General features: G+C 48.1%; 3 protein-coding genes across 6 annotated transcripts; 1 reads left to right on the forward strand and 2 right to left on the reverse strand.

Moving 5' to 3' along the window:
* Positions 1-137: 137 nt before the first annotated feature.
* Positions 138-1,596, reverse strand: neurl2 (neuralized E3 ubiquitin protein ligase 2). Its single transcript, XM_028989966.1, has 2 exons — positions 648-1,596; positions 138-273 (listed from the first exon to the last, which is right to left on the reverse strand). The coding sequence occupies exons 1-2, from the start codon at positions 1,357-1,359 to the stop codon at positions 158-160; spliced, it is 828 nt and encodes a 275-aa protein (XP_028845799.1). The 5' UTR covers positions 1,360-1,596; the 3' UTR covers positions 138-157.
* Positions 1,597-2,980: 1,384 nt separating this feature from the next.
* LOC114796151 (testis-expressed protein 2-like) lies at positions 2,981-13,209 on the forward strand. 4 transcript variants are annotated; one of them, XM_028990089.1, is made up of 12 exons: positions 2,981-3,171; positions 5,086-6,368; positions 7,122-7,322; positions 7,545-7,797; positions 8,256-8,476; positions 8,771-8,911; positions 9,248-9,347; positions 11,699-11,831; positions 11,940-12,074; positions 12,319-12,516; positions 12,608-12,728; positions 12,808-13,209. In XM_028990089.1, the coding sequence occupies exons 2-12, from the start codon at positions 5,124-5,126 to the stop codon at positions 12,925-12,927; spliced, it is 2,868 nt and encodes a 955-aa protein (XP_028845922.1). In that variant the 5' UTR covers positions 2,981-3,171; positions 5,086-5,123; the 3' UTR covers positions 12,928-13,209. The 4 variants fall into 4 exon arrangements, with proteins under 4 accessions (XP_028845922.1, XP_028845924.1, XP_028845925.1 ...); XM_028990091.1 differs by having other exon boundaries at positions 12,811-13,209; XM_028990092.1 differs by having other exon boundaries at positions 12,877-13,209.
* Positions 13,210-16,136: 2,927 nt separating this feature from the next.
* LOC114796152 (NADPH oxidase organizer 1-like) lies at positions 16,137-18,455 on the reverse strand. The gene is made up of 8 exons (XM_028990093.1): positions 18,370-18,455; positions 18,195-18,275; positions 18,038-18,110; positions 17,755-17,932; positions 17,478-17,686; positions 17,266-17,376; positions 17,077-17,194; positions 16,137-17,000 (listed from the first exon to the last, which is right to left on the reverse strand). Exons 1-8 carry the CDS (start codon positions 18,433-18,435, stop codon positions 16,472-16,474), a joined length of 1,365 nt encoding a protein of 454 aa, XP_028845926.1. The 5' UTR covers positions 18,436-18,455; the 3' UTR covers positions 16,137-16,471.
* Between the last annotated feature and the right edge of the window lie 1,280 nt (positions 18,456-19,735).

A 19,735-nucleotide genomic window follows, 5' to 3' on the forward strand; every position in this document is an offset into this window, starting at 1 on the left:
ATACTCCAGAAATGAGTCTTTAAACATCAAAAACGGATGAAGCACGTACAGAGACCACTGGCATGTTAAAAAACATTTTTTTATACAGTGAAAAAGCACAAGCACAGAAGAACCCATTAATGCAGTAAAATAAGATGATGGAGACAGTTCAGATTTTTTACTCGTATTTGCAGTAATGTTTCAGCAGTTCTGGGAGTTCCAGCCAGTCCAGCGCCATCCTGTGTACAATGTGCTTTTGTATGGTCTTTCGGCATAGCGTTTGCAGAGAGGAAACTGAAATGAGAATGGAAAAGCAAAAATGTAAAAATTATTTGCCACACCTACACAGCTTCCCACAAAGGTTGTGAGACACAGCAGCACAGCACACGGTGACACATTTAACCATGACCCTTGGTGAGCAGTGGGCAGTCGTGACAGGCGCCCGGGGAGCAGTGTGGGGAGACGGTGCTTTTGCTCAGTGGCACCTTGGCAGATCGGGATTCGAACCCGCAACCTTCTGATTACGGGTCCGCGTCCTTAAGCGCTAGGCCACCACTGACCCAGCAGCTTCTGCTCACTAGTAACAGGTTCTTTTCTTACTGGGTTAAATATGACACGGACCACTATGATGCTGGCGCAGTACTGTAGTAAATTTAAATCATACTTACAGCCATATTCCACCTGGACAATGCGAACACACTTGGTTGTAGCGAACACATCAACAACGGCATACAGGGGCCGGTCTGTGGAGATCCTCTTGGCCGAGGCTCCCATGTCCTCGCCGTTGATGACAATGTGCATGTCGGCGAGGCCCTGTTCTCGCGGCACGTACACGACGCCAATGCGACTGCGCCGGGCGGTAGGTGGGAGAGCGTTCGTCTTATACAGGTCGTCCAGGATGTGGCTGAACCTGCCGGGACGACTGCGGCCCACCAGCTTCTCTCTGGGGATCCGTACGTTCTCAATGAACAGATGTGTGCTGGTGAAAAACCTCTCGGGTCCATTTTCTCCATCTGGGGACCCCCCTGCTCGCTGCTCTGAGGGGGCGTCTTCATCTGTAACTTTATTGTGATTGCGGGTGATGGCGAACACCCAGCTGTCTCCGAGGTTGACCAGGTCCGGCAGGGAGTATTCTGGCACCGCGTCCAGCTCTCGAGGATCGCGTGCGGTCAGGCCAATCCGCAGGTGGCCGCACCAGCCCAGCTCTTTGTCCTCTATCTCCACCAGAAATATCTCCCCTGGCTTCAGGGGCTGCTTGCTGAAGCAGAGTCCATTGGCGAAGCTTTCAATACGAGTGGCTATCGTGCCAGAGGCGTCCAGTCTCACGTTAGCTCCGTGGATTTGGTGGAACTCCATAAACTGCCCCAAAACATCTGTCATGTTGAGGAATAACACTTTAAAATATCATAGTAAGAAATAACTGTTCCACTAAAGCACAGCACATGTGGCCACTGCTCCAGCGTCTAGTCCAATGGTGTCTATCAGCAGAAGCTTCGGGTGTCAAACGGGACGTCTATTTTTACTCCATGTCAAGGGCTATATTTAGCTGATGCAGAGGTATTCAAGGCAACATAGGGAGGAGTAAGAAGCCAAAAAAGAGGAACAAAAGGTGCCTACTCATTGCAAGGGTCCAGCAACTCTCTTCATTCAACAATTTAGTACAATCATTACTTACATTACTGTCCCTGTAACTACTGACTGTAAATCGCTCTGGATAAGGGCGTCTGGTAAATGCTGTAAATGTAAATGTAAAAAATGTTTGTTAATGTGAGGACCTGAGCCAGAGTGTGAACAACTTTGAAACCGCCTGGGTGCAGTTGAAAGAACTGCATTGTAAATTTAAGTTCTACAATATTGTAATGATTCATTATTAAAGCCATTTGTTTAATTGGTTCACTGAATCAGCACTGCCATCCATACACCCACATGTATATGAATTTGGCCCTGATCTGGGGAACAACTGATGAGATGAAGTGGTGAAGACAACCTTGTTCTCTGTAACCATCCCAGTCATTATCATAGTTTTTTTTATTAATGAATTCATCTCAGTTTGCAAAATAGAAGGAAAAAAATGCTTAATTTACAAGATGATTGGGAAGGAAAACACAAATGCAAACATGCAGAAATCTAAACGAATGTTGGCATAAAACGGTTTATGTCATAACCTCTGCTGGTGAGTTATTTCCTGTCTCAGGTGTGGTGACTGCGGACTGGAAGAACGCTGTCCGGTGTGCAGGTTTATTTTTGCTGAGTCCCATGAGATGCCTCCGTTCGGTCTTATCCTTCTCTCTGGACACATGTCCTCTGCAGCCGCTGACGACGCAAACGTCATCTCACTCAGGATCTGCTGAATTGCTGGTCCATCCATCACGCGTATTCTGTAGGCCACTGGTGAACACAATAATGTTTTACATTAATTATGAAATCTATTATTATGGCACAATTGCATGCAAAGCATTGGTCTTAAAATACTAGCCAGACATTAACAATGACATACTGGTGTGATTTTTCAAGCAAGAATGCATTTTTATTTCCCTTTCAGATTTACTTGTCTTTTTGTGCACTCTCCATTGTACTTCATATCAACGTCTGGACTGGGCTTGCTGAAGGAACGTGGATTTTCATAGATCTCAGGTGCTGGTCCATGGATGAAAAGTGGGATAAAAAATAAAAAAAAGTTCTTAATGATCAGATAGGGGAATTCTCCAGTCTCATCAAGATGTACAGATCTCAGATATATTTTACAACATTTACCCAAAATTATCATTTTATATTTACATTTAAACAATGCTTGTTCTAAAATATTTAAAATGTATGTGGACTATTCAAGTCTTTTGTTCGATTTCATAGTTTATCAGGATCGATGAATCCTTTTCATCGGCATCTCTCTCTCTCTCTCTCTCTCTCTCTCTCTCTCCTCGTGTGAGGTGAGGTTAGATGCAGAGGGTGTTGGGCTGTGATGCCTAATCTGGATTAAATGGACTGGGTGCATCCCCTCCATGACCAGATGTTGGCTGGATCGCATCTGCAGGGCAGGCGTCGCGCCGGACGGGCGGCTGAATTGTGGCCGTGACGTCACCACGTACGAGCGTGTGAAGCGGGTTCGGTCCGCGACGGGGATCATTTCTGCGGGACGTTGCGCGTAACAGACGTGGGAAGTCGCGGAACTGGAGAGGCGAAGAAGCGGCACAGGTACCGACACCATCACCATCCGTCCTCCTCATGCCGTCACACCTTCACCATCGAAGCATCTTCACAGTTACTTCATGCGTGTTTATTCATAAAAAAAAATGTCATCATTTAATTTGCATTTTACAGCATTTATCAGACGCCCTTATCCAGAGCGACTTACAATCAGTAGTTACAGGGACAGTCCCCCTCTTGAGCAACTTAGGGTTAAGTGTCTTGCTCAGGGACACAATGGTAGTAAGTGGGATTCGAACCCGGGTCTCCTGGTTCATAGGCGAGTGTGTTACCCACTAGGCTACTACCACCCTATATTTAATAAGGTGCAGTGGATGAGCAGCAGCTTTAATATTGGGTGAAGAAGTGACTCTCAGCACACTTGGGATTCAGGGACCTCAGACTCATACAAGCTTAGACTTGAGGGCACGGTCGACACGAAGGGCAATCTGTTTCAGAAGATTGTCATTTTTTGAGGTTAATCCACTTGGGTTATGTGCTCCTGATAAAAAAAAAAAAAAAAACACCCCGCAGAGCCCAGTTAATCTGCACCGCCGGACCGATTCCCTGTTTGCAGGACCGTCAAGCACTAAAGTAACAGCACTGACCCCGACATCCGAGCCATCATTCCACTCGGTCGTCTGGTGACACGAGAAAGCATCTGGCCTCCCATCTCAGCACCAGTATCACCTACATAAAGTGAAGCCATTAAATACAAAATAGATCCTTACAAGGCATCAGAAGGCATGTCAGAATGTGTCCCCTGCACACGTCTCCAACAAGTTGGTTGGGTGGGCAGTTTGTGCCCAGATCGTGCAGGAACATGCACGTTGCCCCACGCAACTCTGAAAATGTCTGTCATTTGTACCTAGACTGTCTGTCGGTGGGTTTAACATCCCATTTTTGGGTGGATTAAGTCAAATCCTCCAGCTGCTGTCGGATCTGCAGGGTTTGTGTCAGCAGTTATGTAACACCAGATGCTGGTGGTATGTGAAGCTTTTGTCCAAAAAGCCGCCATGCGTCCGGTTTATGTCCCCGGTGGCGCAGGATCTTTTGTAATAACGTATATTTCATGGAGCTCAGCGGGACATCACTGCGCTCATTCAGCTCGGTGCCACCAAGCAGTCATTGTGAAGCGAGAGGTGGTGACAGGTGACAGCCTTTTCAGGAGAGCTGGTGAATGAAAGAGCCCTGCTGCTGTGCTTGATAGTGATGCTTCAGCTCTTTAGAAAGAACAAAAAAGTACCAATTATTTTACCAATAATTCCAGTGATGTGTATCATTTAGTATATAAAAGTATTCTGTTAGAATAAATGAAAATAAATACATTCAGAGTACTCGTGGAATACTCGCAGTCGTGCTAATATGCTACACCTGGCAACATTTGCCTATTTCACAAGATGAATGGCATTGTTAAATTGTAACACGGCCATTACATGAATAAACGGGCATCACATATAAAAATGTTATCTAGGTCCAGATGAATATCATGATCTGGATCTCAATTTAACTATAAACGGGAATATAGATTTCTTTTTTGTCAGATGCGAACGTTGCTTTGAGAGGTTTCAGTGCCCTACAATCCAGTACGTCATGTGTTCAGAAGTTTTTAGCGCAGATCAGGGTTCCGGCACGATGGCGGCAGCACCAGATTTGTATTAAAGCCAAATCCTGACAGAGCTTCTGACATTGAGCAGGAGCTCTGTCCTACTTTTCATGTTGTTTCAGAGGAACGCTGCCTGCTCTCTTTCTACAAAACGCCTGAAGCTCATATGTTCCAAGCCTGAAGAAAGGGTCTTTAAAAGGCCAAGTCCCCCCACAACGGACGTTGGCTGCTTGGCATTAAATGAAATCCACCTTGCTGAAAAGAGTTAGGTGCCCCCTGGGCAAAGTAGACAGATAAACTCTTAATTTCTTTGACAGGCTTATGGCGCCTTAATTCTGCCATGTGAAGATAAGACATGGCGGAAGCCTCCGGAAATGACAGGGGACCCCTGAGTCCCGGACTCAGCCCGGCCGAGCCGGGGACAGATGGCACGTGCAGGAGGGGCATTGTGATTCAGCTGACAGGCACGGAGGGGGAATGGGACAGTCTGGAGGACAACGAGCTCTTCTTCCCACTCAGCCGTGAGGGAGGGGGGTCCAGCGTCCCGCTGCCCAAGCAACGGTCGTGCCCTGACGAGGACTGGAACCTGCATTCGGCCACGTTCCACATGCCCCTCTCGCCCTCGTCGCCAGGGTCGCTGGGAGATCTCTCCGCCTCCCTCCCCAGCTTCCTTTCTCCAAAACCGGCCACGCCCGTCCCTCTCCACAAATCCCTGTCCACTGAACTGGAACTGAAGGACTCTTCTTCCATCTCCACTTCTTCGTCCCTAAAACCACGTCCTCTCATCAGCCTGGTGAAGTCCATCTCCACGGAGCTGTCCCGCAGCGAGCCGGAGGTGTGCCAGTCCAGATCCGACTCCAAGCTCAACCTGCACCTGCTGAAGCAGCTCGCGCAGCCCAAGTTCCGCGTCGGTGATTCCCGCACGGCCCCGCCCTCCCCGACCACCCTGTCGCCCACAGAACCCAAAGCCAGCTTCTTCCGGGCGGAGCTGGAGGACACGCGCCGGCGCCTGCAGGACGCCATGCAGGAGCCCCTCAGCGTCTTCAGCAAGATCATGGGGGACGACAGCACGTCCAGCAGCCCCAGGCACAAGGACTCGCCGGGCTACAGGGGCCTCTATGCAGGCCTCACCAGGTCCAGCGGGGACCTCACCGCGTCGGACTCTCCCACCCGAGGCACCAAGCGCTTCGACTGTGACCCCAACCTGCCAGTCTTCAACTGGCCCATGAGGAATTCCAGGAGGACGGGCCAGCGGACGTCTCCGTCCCAGAAGCCGCAGGGCAGATCGGGAGACCAGGCACCTCCGGTGGAGCCCTCAGCCCACGGCCAGGCCGTGCCAGCGGTGCTCGGCGGGGGCTCCACAGTGCCAACGATGGGCCTGTGCTACTTCACTGCCCTGTCCTACTGCTGCCTCGTCTTTCCTCTGGGGACGTACCTGTCCGGCATGGTGCTCGGCCTGGCATTCGGCTTCATGATGGGCCTGCTCCTCATTTCTCTTGACACAAGTCGCCAGGACGCCATTCGGCCGCGCCCATGCGCCGTGGACCAGTTTGCCTACAGACATCCGTGTGACCTCCAGGGGGACCTGTCCTGCTTGAAGGTGAGCCAGCGTCAGAAGCATCACAGACACCATGCTGGTTCATTCCCCAGATCGTTCCATTTGACCCAGTTATCACACATACATCTGGGGCAGTGGTGGCCTTTCTGGGTCAGTGGTGGCCTAGCGGTTAAGGAAATGGCCCCGTAATCAGGTTGCCGGTTCGAATCACGATCTGCTGAGGTGCCACTGAGGTACCGTCCCCACACACTGCTCCCCGGGCGCCTGTCATGGCTACCCACTGCTCACCAGGGGTGATGGGTTAAATGCAGAGGACAAATTTCACTGTGTGCCATGTATCACAAGTGACAATCACTTTACTTTACATACCAGTGGCACTATCAGGTCTACATACATCATCTACTGAATTACAGTGCCAGAACCATTTACATCTACAGTACTTGCAGGGACAGTCACCCTGGAGACACTCAGGGTTAAGTGTCTTGCTCAGGGACACGATGGTAGTAAGTGGGGTTTGAACCTGGGTCTTCTGGTTCATAGGCAAGTGTGTAACCCATTTGTGGGTGACCCAGTTTTTGCTGACACCACACAACCTCTTCCAAAGACCTCGTGGCAGAAAACCAACTGATGCTACGGTCTTAAATGACTGCAAAAAGAAACCCTGCTACACGTTGCAGGTTGTCCTGTAAATCACAGTGTCTCTGAACGTAGTAATGGTAGAAGAGCCCATCATCAACACCACTGATGGGGCTCAGTCTCTCGTCGTCTCCTCTGTGTGTCTGTCCTGTCCACCAGGGCTGGTTCAATGAAACGCATTCCTACGACCCAGAGCTGTACCACCCGGCGCTCACCCACTCCGTCCACATCACGCTAGCGGGAAGCTCTCTGCAGATGGACTACCCCCGGCACAGCGTCTCGCGCCGGGCCACGACCGACAAGCCTCCCCACGGCACGGACGTTGTCCGCTCCCGAAAATGCCACCTGACCGGCAGCAAGGTCAGTTCATGTCCACCCTCCCCAACATGTCATCACATGATGATGTCTCGACAATGACGATGTCCAGTTTAATAAAAGCCATCAACACGTAGCTTGTCATCTTCTAGTAGTGCCAGTATCTTACTACCCAGTCTAATGGTTGCCTATTTTTCCAGCTTCTGAAATGATTGTGGATTGATTCTACATTCCAAAACTGTCCCTTTCTGATGTCTGCCATGTCAGGTGTTCCTCCTACCGGCAGCTTTGGCAAAAAAGAGGGTGTGGAACCAGAAATACCCAATTTGTATCACACTGGCAGAGGGTGAGGAGGCTGTGGAGGAGGTGTTAGAGGAGATGCAGGTTGAGGAGCAGAGGGATGAAAGGAAGTCTGGAGCTCAGAACACACTCTACCTGTTTGCGCGAACGGGCAGGGAGAAAGAGGAGTGGTTCCGACACTTCCTGTCTGCTTCTAGAACCAGTGACCAGGACAGATGTGGTAGGAGACAAAATCACACACACACCAAACACACTCACTAACAATGTATGTAATGCATTAACATACACATTCAAACAGCAATACACAAACACATACACCCGGGAACATTAGTAAGCGTGTATGGTGCGTGTGTGTGTACGTGCGCATGTGGGTGTGTCTGTGCATGTGGGTGTGTCTGTGCATGTGTGTGTGTGTGTTTGTGTGTGTATATGCACATGTGTGTGTATATATGCGTGTGTATATGCGTGTGTGTGTATGCGTGTTTGTATGTGTACATGTGTGTGTGTGCACACGTTTGTGCATGTGTGTGTGTGTCTGTGTGTGTATATGCACATGTGTGTGTATATATGCGTGTGTATATGCGTGTGTGTGTGTATGCGTGTTTGTATGTGTGCATGTGTGTGTGTGCGCGCGTTTGTGTATGCGTGTGTGTGCACGTGTGTGTTTGTGTGTGGTAGGTATGTGTGCGTGTTGGGAGATTATGTCCGGCACGCTGCAGGCCAGCAGAGGCTCCAGTAAGGGCAGTGAGGAGGACCTGTCATCAATCACATGTCACCACGTCGGGGACAACGTCCTGCTGGACTACTACTCCTACATGAGAGCCCTCCTGCCGTCACCTGCACCCAGTCCCACCAGCAGCCCCGCTGCAGACAGCACCCACTCCAGCCCCACTGAGAAGGTGGGTCACCGCAGAAACACTGCAAATCAGTATTAAATGATCATTTTATTACACGTGCATCCAAAACACACTAATAAGACAACATGATGTTACTGAAGATCTAGCTGTGGTTTGGGTAGAACAATCACTTGTTCTAGTAACATGAGAAGGCCGTTAGGAAGTTAGTACATTCCGTTCTTTACACCGGGGGAAAGGTCCGCACTGTGTCATACTTTTCATCTCCAGACGAGTCTTCTCCAGAGCAGACTCGTCAACAACGCTATCGTTCTTCTCATTTCTCCTCCTTTCCTTCAGAATCTTTGCTCTACGTCCCCTGGAGAGCAGCCTGTCTGGCTAAACGTTCTGATTGGCCGGATCTTTTGGGACTTCCTGCAGGAGAAGTACTGGGCCGATCTGGTGTCGCACAAGATCCAGAAGAAACTGAGCAAAATCAGGGTGAGGGGGGAAATATCCAGGGGTGTGTGATGTTTGTAATACACTGTGATAGAACTCCAGCACTTTCACATTCACCTCCAATCACTCCGGACTCTTTTGCACAAAATCACTCAGCGCTTTTTACTTTACTGCTCTTTTTTTATGGCTCTTTTCTTTGGTTATGTTTGCAATATTTGCATATTGGTTCATTGTATACTTGCAACATTTGCAATACTGTGGTCTGTAGCAGTCGCAAAAAGCATTTCACTGCACATCATACCGTGTTTGACTATGTATGTGACAAATAAATTTGAATTTGAATAATTCTATTACTGTAATCTGTGTGTGTGTATGCAGTTGCCTCATTTCATGAACGAGCTGACTCTGACAGAGCTGGACATGGGCTCTTCTATGCCCCAGGTCATGAGCACCTACGAACCTCAGGTAAACCCCAGAGGTAAGTCCACTCTCTCTCTCTCTCTCTCTCTCTCTCTAACACACACACATGCAAATCCTCATTCATGGCAGCTCATATCCTGGGACGAACGATTACTGTGCTCAGCTCTAATTCTCGTTTCGCACGCGTTGATGACAACAACAACAGCAACATTTATTTCTTATATAGCCCAAAATCACATACAGTATATTAAAGGAGTTTGGTCTTTTACCGAACTACTGAGGTGCCTGACACGAGACGTGGCCTGGCTGACGCGCTTGATGTGACAATGCTATACTCTGTTGGTTCCGTTATATGCTACACAATTAAATGAACCTCGATGTCTAATACAAAAATGTCCATTTATTCCAAAGCACTTTGCAGATATCACCAGTTAGCAGTTGGAGTTGGAGGTACAGCAAACAGTCGGCGTAGCATTCGTGCAAGCGGTCAAAAAACCCTTTGCCCTTCCAGGTCAAACACCTACCAACAACATAGTTTGTGCTACCTTTATACCTGAATACCTGCATGCGCCACCTTGTGTTCCACCTAGGATATTACAACCATTAACCTTACAACATTTGGCGGCTACACAGTATGTCTCAATGGGCTTTGACAGGCCCTACAGTTGACACCCCCACACTTGACCCTTCTGCACACAAGGAAAAACTCCACACAAAAAAACTCTAGGAGAGAGAAAAAAAGAAAGGAAGAAACGTTGGGAAGGAGTGATACAGAGAGGGACCCCCTTCCAGGGTAGAGTGAGCCTGCAAATGGTGTCAGTGCAGGGCTGGGGATGATATAATAATAAGTCCTACAGTTGTAGGGTTGGAGAAGTCCAGGATGTAGTCCAGGATGTAGATTACGTGTCCGTAATGATGCTACTGGTCCATTTGAAGATCCCTATAGCTGTAGTTGTAATGGTGGTGGTGGCTGTGGTGACCCTCTGGTTTGTTTCATGTTTTGTCCTTGTTAAGCAATTGTCAGGAACCAGGATTTATTTGCTGGTCTCTTCACTGGGGTCTGCCAGTAGTCTGGGAGCTTGATTCCGTGTCTCGGAGAAAAACAAACAGAAGCAGCGGCAGACGGTTGCACTGTACGACCGATACTGAAATATGTGGTTATAGTGGTATATTGGTGCTACAGTGGCCCGGTACCCTAACTAGGACAGCCTAACTAGGGTGAATTTAACTTTGTCTGTGTCTAACAGGGGGACTCTGTGATAAACTGGACTTTATAATTGACACTGCGTCAAAATCAAGTGAAATGAGGGTCTAGGACTTTAACTAAAAGCCAGAGAAAACAGATAGGTTTTGCGATTGGATTTAAACACTGAGACTGTGTCTGAGTCCCGGACACTGACAGGCAAGCTGTTCCACAACTGCGGAGCTCTATAGGAGAAGGATCTGCTCCCAGCTGTGACCTTCTGCACCTTTGGTACCAGTAGTGACCCCGCACCCGTTGATCGAAGGGGGCGTGGCGGGTCGTAAAGAACTAAAAGTTCATTCAGGTATTGCGGGGCGCGACCATTTAGAGCTTTATAGGTTAAAAGTAGGATTTTGTAGTCAATCCTAAATTTGATGGGTAACCAGTGCAGTGATTGTAAGACTGGGGTGATGTGGTCAAATTTCCTGGTTCTAGTTAGAACTCTGGCTGCAGCATTCTGTACTAGCTGGAGTTTACTCATGTACCTACTAGAGCATCCAGACAGTAATGCATTGCAGTAATCTAACCTTGATGTAATAAATGCATGGACCAACTTTTCTGCATCATGCATTGAAATGATATTTCTTATTTTCGCAATATTTCTAAGGTGAAAGAATGCTATTCTAGTGACATTATCTGCGTGCGAATTGAAGGAGAGACCTGCATCAATGATGACACCTAGATCCTTTAACTTCAATACTTGGTGAGATCATGGCACGGTCAGACACACCGTGCCATGCAGGTGTGTGTGAGTGTGTGTCCACGTGACGCCACCGCCGCTGAGATCCCTTCATACGTATCCTGCGTTATGTCTGTGCTGCATTCCGGTTTCTTCCGTTTTCTACTCTGCTATTAAAATTCACCACTTGTCTGCATGTGTCGAGCGTTTGCACCCCCTTCGCGCCCCGTGGCACGACACACCTCCTGACCCTACTCGTGCGGGTTCGTAGGGCCTGGCAATCCCGTAATTAACCGTAAAATCCAGATTATCCTCTCACATCACAGCTCATTATGTCGTGGATTTATTGGTTTCACCACGTTTTGACCTCCGAGGACATAAATGTGCTTTTTCTTCAGTAAAAACTGTGCTGGTTTTGTGTGTGTGTGTGTGTGTGTGTGTGTGTGTGTGCGTACGTGTGTGTGTGTGTGTGTGTGTGGTTGGTCAGGTTTGTGGCTGCAGCTGGAAGTCCGGTACACTGGCGCGTTGAAGATGACCCTGGAGACCAAAATCAACCTCAGCAAGCTGGGCAAAGAGGGAGCGCTGGAGTCCGAGGGGGCGGCAGACGCCGGAAGTGCAGGGTGAGAGAGGGGAAAAGTCGGGGACCCCCGCGTAAAGACCTTCATCGTCCCCCGCTTGGCCACGGGCGCGTGTGTGAATGTGACCTCGCTGTGGCTGTGTGTGCACAGCAGGTCTTGGACGGCTGTGCTGGCCGACAGCGACGAGGAGTCCTCCAGCGCAGGCTCCTCAGAAGACGAGGAGCTGCTGCTCTTGGAGCCGCAAGGGATTCTGGGAGAAAAATGTGCATCGCCTGGTGCTGAGGGGTGAGCTCTGTTTGAACTTTCTTATTCAGAGTAGCGTCACAAAATGGTAGCCCAGGTTCAAATCCCACTTACTACCATCGTGTCCCTGAGCAGGACACTTAACCCTGAGTGTCTCCAGGGGGGGACTGTCCCTGTAACTACTGATTGTAAGTCGCTCTGGATAAGGACGTCTGGTAAATGCCGTAAATGTAAAAACATCAAACAAGTGCCATTTGCAAATCTGTCTCTTCTGTCCCGCTGACAGCCGGACAGGACGCAAGATTTTACGTCTCGTTGACAAGATTGCAAAGTCCAAGTACTTCCAGAAGGCGACCGAGAACGAGTACATCCGCAAGAAAATGGAGGAGATGTCCAACACCCCTCTCCTACTCACAGTAGAGGTCCTGGAGCTTTCTGGAACACTCGTGGTCAACGTCCCACCTCCCCCTACTGACAGGATATGGTAAAAAAAAACTTTTTTTTTTTAATTCAGGCAGCTGTCGGAAGTGATGCCACCTGTTTCAGATAATCTGTTCTTCTCTCCTTCTTTTCAGGTACAGTTTCTGCTTCCCTCCTCGCCTGGACCTCAGAGTCCTCCCCAAACTGGGCGAGAGGGAGCTGACCTTCTGTCATGTCACTGAGTGGATTGAGAAGAAGCTGCAGGATGAGTTTCAGGTGACTGACCTTCCCGTTTTTTAGGATAATGTTTGTGACACTGAAGGCCTCATCGAGCCAGACTGATGTTCCCTTTCAGAAGGTGTTTGTTTTACCGAACATGGACGACATCTACCTGCCCCTCATGCATTCTGGCCTGTACCCTCAGCAGGAACAGAGCTGCTCGTCCCCTCTGGGCCCTGATGCTGTGGGGGAGTAGCGCCTCCCTGTGGACAGTGCAGGAACCGCAGCGACTCCATTACAGGAAAAAAACTGGCAGAATGAGGACGAGCGGGTATATAGACAGATGCGGGTCAATTTTCTGTAAATACGATGCTGTAACGCCATTTGCTGCCTGAAACATGACCAACTGGAATAGATGTTGGTATTTGCTTCTTTGGGGCTGATGCTGAATGGAGGAACGTTTTAGTAGAAAAGCCTTTTCGTGTATGAACATGTATGTCTGCCTGGGATAAATAAACCTTTTTCGATTTTAAACATATTTCATCGGATCTTTTTTTTTTGTTGTTGTCGTCATTGTATTTAACATGTTAAAGAAGCTGCATCCATTTGTCTGCCACAACTACCCTGCCTACAGTAGCTTCCTGTGCCAATACATCAATAATGAGATAAGAGAGCTTTATCTTGGTCACATGGCTTTCGCAGCAACAATAAAATGGTTTAAAAGTAAATTAACCATAAAACAAGATGATACGTGGTTTATAAAGTAACAGATATAGCACGTGAAGCGATTGTCATTGCAGCACAGCACGCGGTGACACAATGAAACGTGTCCTCTGTATTTAACCATCGCCCTGAGTGAGCAGTGGCCACCATGACAGGCGCCCGGGGACCAGTGTGTGGGGACGGTGCTCCATGGCACCTTGGCGGCTCGGGATTCGAACCGGCAACTTTATGATCCCAGGCCGATCCTTACGTGTAGGCCACCGCTGACCCATGTATGTATTTATTTATTTATAATATATACATGTTTAGTGCTACATTTCATCACTAATCAAAGTGACATCATAATTTATGCAGCAGTCTGGTTCTCACTTTGTACAAGGGTTAGGGTTAGTGTTAGGGTTAGCAATACTCTCACGTTCAGTTTTCGTCCATGCCGCTGTCTTGTTTGAATTGTGTTCTAGTTCCATCTGTACAGCATTATAACACCCGATCACTGAGAAACAGGTTTTTACTTTGTATGAAATTAAAACGCTTGAAAAATGACTTAAACTAAGTGAAAAGAACAGAACTGACCATGGTAAAAGTTAAAGTGAAGTGATTGTCACATGTGATACACAGCAGCACAGCACATGATGCACACAGTGAAATTTGTCCTCTGGATTTAACCCATCACCCTGAGTGAGCAGTGGGCACCATGACAGGCACCCGGGGAGCAGTGTGTAGGGACGGTGCTTTGCTCAGTGGCACCCCAGTGGCATCGGGATTCAAACCTTCTGATTACCTTTCTTTAACAGCTAGGCCACCACTGACCCAGGCCACCACTGCCCCTGGTATGCCAGACCAGAATGGTGAAACCATCCCATGGCTGCTGAGTGGGGAAGTAATATCGGTTGTGCCACCCATGTCAATTGTGCCCACAACTGGTCCTTGCAGATAAGACTACAACTCAGATACTATCCTGTGCACCACCCATTCCAATCTGGGTTTGACTGGACAAGTTGCCCTGACTAAGTAAGTGTTCCTTTCAGGAAGAACATTCAATCACTGCTGCTGAGAAGGAAACAAGGCACCTGAGTTAATATTAAATCTTGGACACACATTTCAAATGTCTTTATATTATACAAACAAGAATAAACACAGTTCAGCCATCCTGTAAAAGAGCATTGGGCAACTTTTTTTTTTAGATTTGTAGGTTCTTTAATTGTTACACACTTGACACTAAATAAATTATGACAACCATATATTTTTGTGAAAGTGTCCGCAGAAATAATAAACCATTACTGGAAAATCTAGAAAGGTTTGCAGGAAATTGATGTGAGAATATTTAGGTCAATCAGTTTTTCGGTTTATGGGCTCTTTTCTGAAATTTCATTCATGAGCCATTTAAGAACAAGCATCTAATGCGTTTGAATAGTTTTGTTATCGTATTATTCATCACCAGAGAAATCCAACCAGAAGCCCCGCTCCCAGAAGGCCTGCATATAATGCCATTTCCCAGACTGCTGTGCGTTGAACCCTCCTCTTGCTGCTGCGGCTCATGTTCCCCCCGTCTGATGAAACAGGGTGACAATTTAAACCCTCTTTAGAAATTCAACCACAATACACAAGGAAACTGAGGGCTGAAACAACGAAGAACGTTGGCAAATGGATCCAAAGTACATGAAATCCCCAATCTGGCCAGTAAAAGATATTAAGTTCATTTTATTCCATGCTGACATACTGCTGAGTGCTTTTATGAGGACCGTCCTAACACGAATGTCGACACACAGCACCCAGTCGTCATGTTTAACTTCCGAAAAGCACGGATTAATTTCAGTATTCAGGGTTCAAAAGCGCGAGCCTTCGCTAATGCCTCTCCAACCTACAGCAAATAGAGCAAGGAATGTGGGGCTTGGAGGATTTAGAAATATCTGAAACTGAAAGTTTATGGCCTTGTAACCAACAAAGGGCACAATGTTGCCATACATACACAAATAGAGTATTTGGTGTTTAAAAACTCACACATGAAACTGAAGGCTGCTTATAAAGGCTGCTGCTTTGTTTTTTAGGTGTGGTCATTCATTCCACTTAAATTCTTTAGAATGACAAATTATATGTAATAAACAAAAATGATAGATGCAGGACAGCCTGCTGATTAAGGGTCCTGGTCGTTGGTCAGGACCAATGATCCGGTCAACAGGCGCCAGGGGCAGAAGGGCTTCTCTGCGGCTGTATGGAACATACTCAGTATCCAGAATTCCACGTCTGGTTCATGGTGTCAGATTGTGTCATGATAAGTTCTGTACCCAGGCCTGTTTTTCTGGTTGAGGCATTCCATTCAATTCAAACTTTATTAGTCCCCGAGGGGCAATTTAAAATAAAAAATGTTTTTATAAAAGGCACAGGCGTGGTGGACATTCCTAAAGGGTGTAGGTGGTAGTGGCCTAGCGGGTAACACGCTTGCCTATGAACCAGAAGACCCAGGAAATCAAGCAAAACACTTAACCTTGAGTGTCTCCAGGGTGGGACTGTCCCTGTAACTACTGATTGTAAGTCGCTCTAGCTAAGGGCGTCTGATATTTGTTGTAAATGTACATGTCCTTGAACTGAAGTCAGCATTGAATCACAAATATGTTTTTGTATTTTTTAATGAAAAAAAAAAAAAAAAAAAAAAAAGTAATTTAATGTAGCAAAAAAAGGCAAAAATTGAAAAGATTTTTCAAAATTATAATATTTATTCATTACAGTTGGAAATAAAGTTGTTCAGTAAAGGTTCCATTATGGAATACAAGAGACTTCCGGCCCCTCAAGTCCAATAATATATGTTAAAAATAGCAAGGAAACACATAATATACATATATATATATATAAATTCAGACCGATTATGTAAATGATTACATACATTTATGTAAATTAATACTTCACATGATTGTAAACTGTAACATTCTGCCGTGGTTCGTGTTCCATCACATGTATAAGATAAGTTTGTGTTTACAACACAAATCTTCATTATTTGAATAAATGTGGCATCTGAATCAAAACATGATCTTGACATAAATATCAAAACGTACTTGAACAAATGGAGTAAAGTTCCCTGTTTAACATGCTGGGATTTCCATGCCGCGGGGTAACAGTTTAGCCCTGGTTTCCATGGCGACCTTGCGGGTGTAGGTGGTGCAGCGTGTCAGGATCTCTTGTGCCTGGGGACGGGGTGGGACCTTGGGCAGGGCCCTGCACCCCCTCTCTGGGCTCTCGTTACGTTCAGCCCCCAGCTTGGGCTGGCCGCTTCCCCGGAGCTCCGCCTCCTCCCCTTTGCCGGAGAGGCTGAAGGTGGGCGAGTTGCTGCCGGAAGAGGTGAAGCTGAACTCGGCCTCGGAGCTGGACTCGGAGCTGAGGCCGCTCTCTTGGCTCTCGCCGAGGTCCGGGTCGGGCCCCCGCCGAGGCTCGAGCAGCGTCTCCAGGGACCGGGACTTCATTTTCTCGGCAGCCATGGAGGGCGTGGCCACCGCGGTGGACAGGTTCAGGGTGGATCTGTACACTTGGCCGTGGAGCATCTGTAGGCCGACGTAGGGACTGTTATACGGCTGCAGGTACATGGAGGGAATGTAGCCCGCCCGCCCATCGTACCTGTGGGTGAAGAAGACGTTGGTCAACCAACGTGCCAAATTCACCGAACACCGCATCATTAGAAATATGTCCGTACCTGATGAGCCACCAGCCATCGTCCGACTTCTGCAGCACTTCCACAACAGCGCCGATGTTCACCGACACCTCATCGTCTTTCCTTGAGGCGTAGTTCTTAACGGCACAGTACAGGGAACCTGGCGACCGGAATTACGGCGTCAGACGGAGGGCCGCGTTCTAAACAGAGACGCGGAGACGGGCTACGTACAGGCAGCGACTGTGGCGTCAACGCCGTCTTCCTCTTCTTCCTCACACACCTCCAAGTAGGGGGCAGGGAACCAGGCCAGACGTTTGGCTTCATTTTCTACCAGCCACCATCCTGCCGAGCACGCACACCGTAAAAAACACAGTCCATCAAGGACCTTCTGCTCCAACGTGGTGGACCAGTGATGACCTCTGGCTGTCTGTGCTGCCGCTCACCTGCTTGGTCTTTGATGAGAACGTCCAGCCTTTCCTCCACACCCACTTTGAAGGGCCTGTTCTTGGTGTCCTTGGTCTCATACGGGGCGACCGTGCGGTACGTCTTGGTCACGAACGGCTGTGTGACGTTTCCCACGCTGAAGCGCTTCTCGTGAGGGTTCCAGGCAGCCGGCGTTTCCGCCACGTCATCAGACAGCAGCACCATGATGCTGGGAGGAGAAGAACGCGTCAGGTCCGTCACGTCCACCACACCATGAGCAGACGGGCAGCCGCTCACCTGTTCCTCGCAAACTCGGGCTGCAGGTCGTGCTCCTTGGGCAGGAAGAACTGGATGACCTCTGAACTCTGGATGACGTTGGGGTCGCACTGCAGCAGTTCGGTGCAGTACTTCTCCAGGAGCTTCGAGCGGCGAGCCATCTTGCTGGGGCCCTTCTTCTGAAAGCTGGTCTTCACACCTGCGTTTGTGTTGAGAAGACAGCAGAGGTGTGAGATGGATTTGTTGACAGTGTGTGTGTGTGTGTGTGTGTGTGTGTGTATGTGTGTGTGTGTGTGTTCTGTACCTCTGAATGTCGGGAGAATCCTCTCTCCTCGAGGAAAAGATTTTTCTCTGGGAAATTTCTTTTTCAGCTGTTTCTGTTTGACCGGACAGGGAGAAGATTATTCGCGGCGCTTCTAAAATCAGGATTACATCGTGCTTCTGTGTTCATCCGAACTTACGTGGAATTTCTTGAAGTCTTGGTACGACCTGTAGACGATCACTTCTCCATGATCTGACCACAGCACCGAGGCGATGAACATCTAAAGACACACATTCATATAACTGTAAAATGTCTGTAAAATGCTGATTATGGAGAGAAATATAGTGAGAATATGATGAGGATGATGGTGATACCTTCACACTCTCCTTTTGCATCACTCCCATAATCCGGATTTTCGCGGGGTACCGCTGCGCGCTCATCCTCCCTGAATTTGAACCCGAGACCGGACCGCGAGTGACTGCAGCCGCCGCTAACGGGGCTTTAAATAGACCCGCGGCGGCGGTGGGCGTGGCCTGGCGCGCACCTGCGCAGAGGGTGGGCGTTCCCGGCACGTGCGGGGGGCGGAAACCGGCAAAACAAAGAGCGATTATGAGTCACGTGGGAGTCAGACCCGAAATCTCATAACAGGTGAGACAAATAACAGTTCAAATGAACTAATAAAATGATCATTACTAAGTAGGTGTTACATAACCAAACTTCTCTATTATATATTTTACATTTACGGCATTTACCAGACGCCCTCATCCAGGGGGATTTACAATCAGTAGTTACAGGGACAGTCCCCCCTGGAGACACTCAGGGTTAAGTGTCCTGCTCAGGGACAGGATGGTAGTCAGTGGGGTTTGAAAATTTCTGTTAATTAAGACAATAGATTCTGAAAAAGCTACTAAATGTTACTATCTTCCAACTGAAAAACCATCACTAATTAAAATGAACCGTAAAAGCGTCTATATTAACAGGTCTGTTTCCTGCGTCCTTTCTATAATTAGTTCAGGCTGTAAACCCCCTGTGATTTGCCAGAATTGCGTGAGATGCATCTTCCTGTGCTCATGTAAGGTTTTATGTAATGACAAGGCACTGAAACTGACACCAGTCAAGCAAATACAGCTATTTTATGCTTTCTGTGGCTGTGAGGAATCGTCTCAGCGTGAAAAGGGAAGAATTCTGTTCGGAATTCTGCTTTAAGCAGAGCCAAAAGGGCCGGGCTTTGCTTTATTAAAATCAAACAAAGTGTGTTTCAGGTCCACGTATGTCATCCGGCTATAATTTCTGTGTGATGACCAGACACGTGTGCGTGGGTGTGTGTGTGGACAGGGGAATGGTGCGCAGGTGTGTGATGGCCGGGCAGGTGTCACCCAGATCTGAGGCGGCGGTCCTGGAGCTGGCAGCTCTTCACAAGGTCTCGTGACAGCCGTGACCCCCGCTCAAGGTCACGCGTGGTCCGGGCTGGTGGGTTCTCGTGCCGTGACGTCATCAGGCCGTGTTGTTGCCAAATCTGCACGTGAGGCGGCCACTTCACAGAGGAGGCCTCCGCGAGCCGGGCATGGCCACCAACAATACATGCACACAGAATATTTTCATTTGGATTATATTTTATTTAACAGCCATTCATATAATGCATGCATTAAAAACACAGAGAGCATCAGTGTAAGGCACAGATGAAGCCTTATTAAAACTTGCAACCATTGACAACAAGGTCAACCACATGCCAGAGGCTGA

The sequence above is a fragment of the Denticeps clupeoides genome, chromosome 8, assembly GCF_900700375.1.
Source record: "Denticeps clupeoides chromosome 8, fDenClu1.1, whole genome shotgun sequence".
Classification (NCBI taxonomy): Eukaryota; Metazoa; Chordata; class Actinopteri; order Clupeiformes; family Denticipitidae; genus Denticeps; species Denticeps clupeoides.

What these genes read in the sequence shown, in the direction of transcription:
- neurl2 (XM_028989966.1), bottom strand. Translation starts at nt 1,359, where the DNA reads ATGACAGATGTTTTGGGGCAGTTTATGGAGTTCCACCAAATCCACGGA. An exon ending in TGTCCAGGTGGAATATGGCT is followed by an intron (nt 274 to 647) that starts GTAAGTATGATT and finishes TTCTCATTTCAG; the next exon opens with TTTCCTCTCTGCAAACGCTA.
- LOC114796151 (XM_028990089.1), top strand. Translation starts at nt 5,124, where the DNA reads ATGGCGGAAGCCTCCGGAAATGACAGGGGACCCCTGAGTCCCGGACTC. An exon ending in GGGACCTGTCCTGCTTGAAG is followed by an intron (nt 6,369 to 7,121) that starts GTGAGCCAGCGT and finishes CCTGTCCACCAG; the next exon opens with GGCTGGTTCAATGAAACGCA. An exon ending in CAGTGACCAGGACAGATGTG is followed by an intron (nt 7,798 to 8,255) that starts GTAGGAGACAAA and finishes TGTGTGTGGTAG; the next exon opens with GTATGTGTGCGTGTTGGGAG.
- LOC114796152 (XM_028990093.1), bottom strand. Translation starts at nt 18,435, where the DNA reads ATGAGCGCGCAGCGGTACCCCGCGAAAATCCGGATTATGGGAGTGATG. An exon ending in GATTCTCCCGACATTCAGAG is followed by an intron (nt 17,933 to 18,037) that starts GTACAGAACACA and finishes ACACAAACGCAG; the next exon opens with GTGTGAAGACCAGCTTTCAG. An exon ending in GATGGCTGGTGGCTCATCAG is followed by an intron (nt 17,001 to 17,076) that starts GTACGGACATAT and finishes CTTCACCCACAG; the next exon opens with GTACGATGGGCGGGCGGGCT.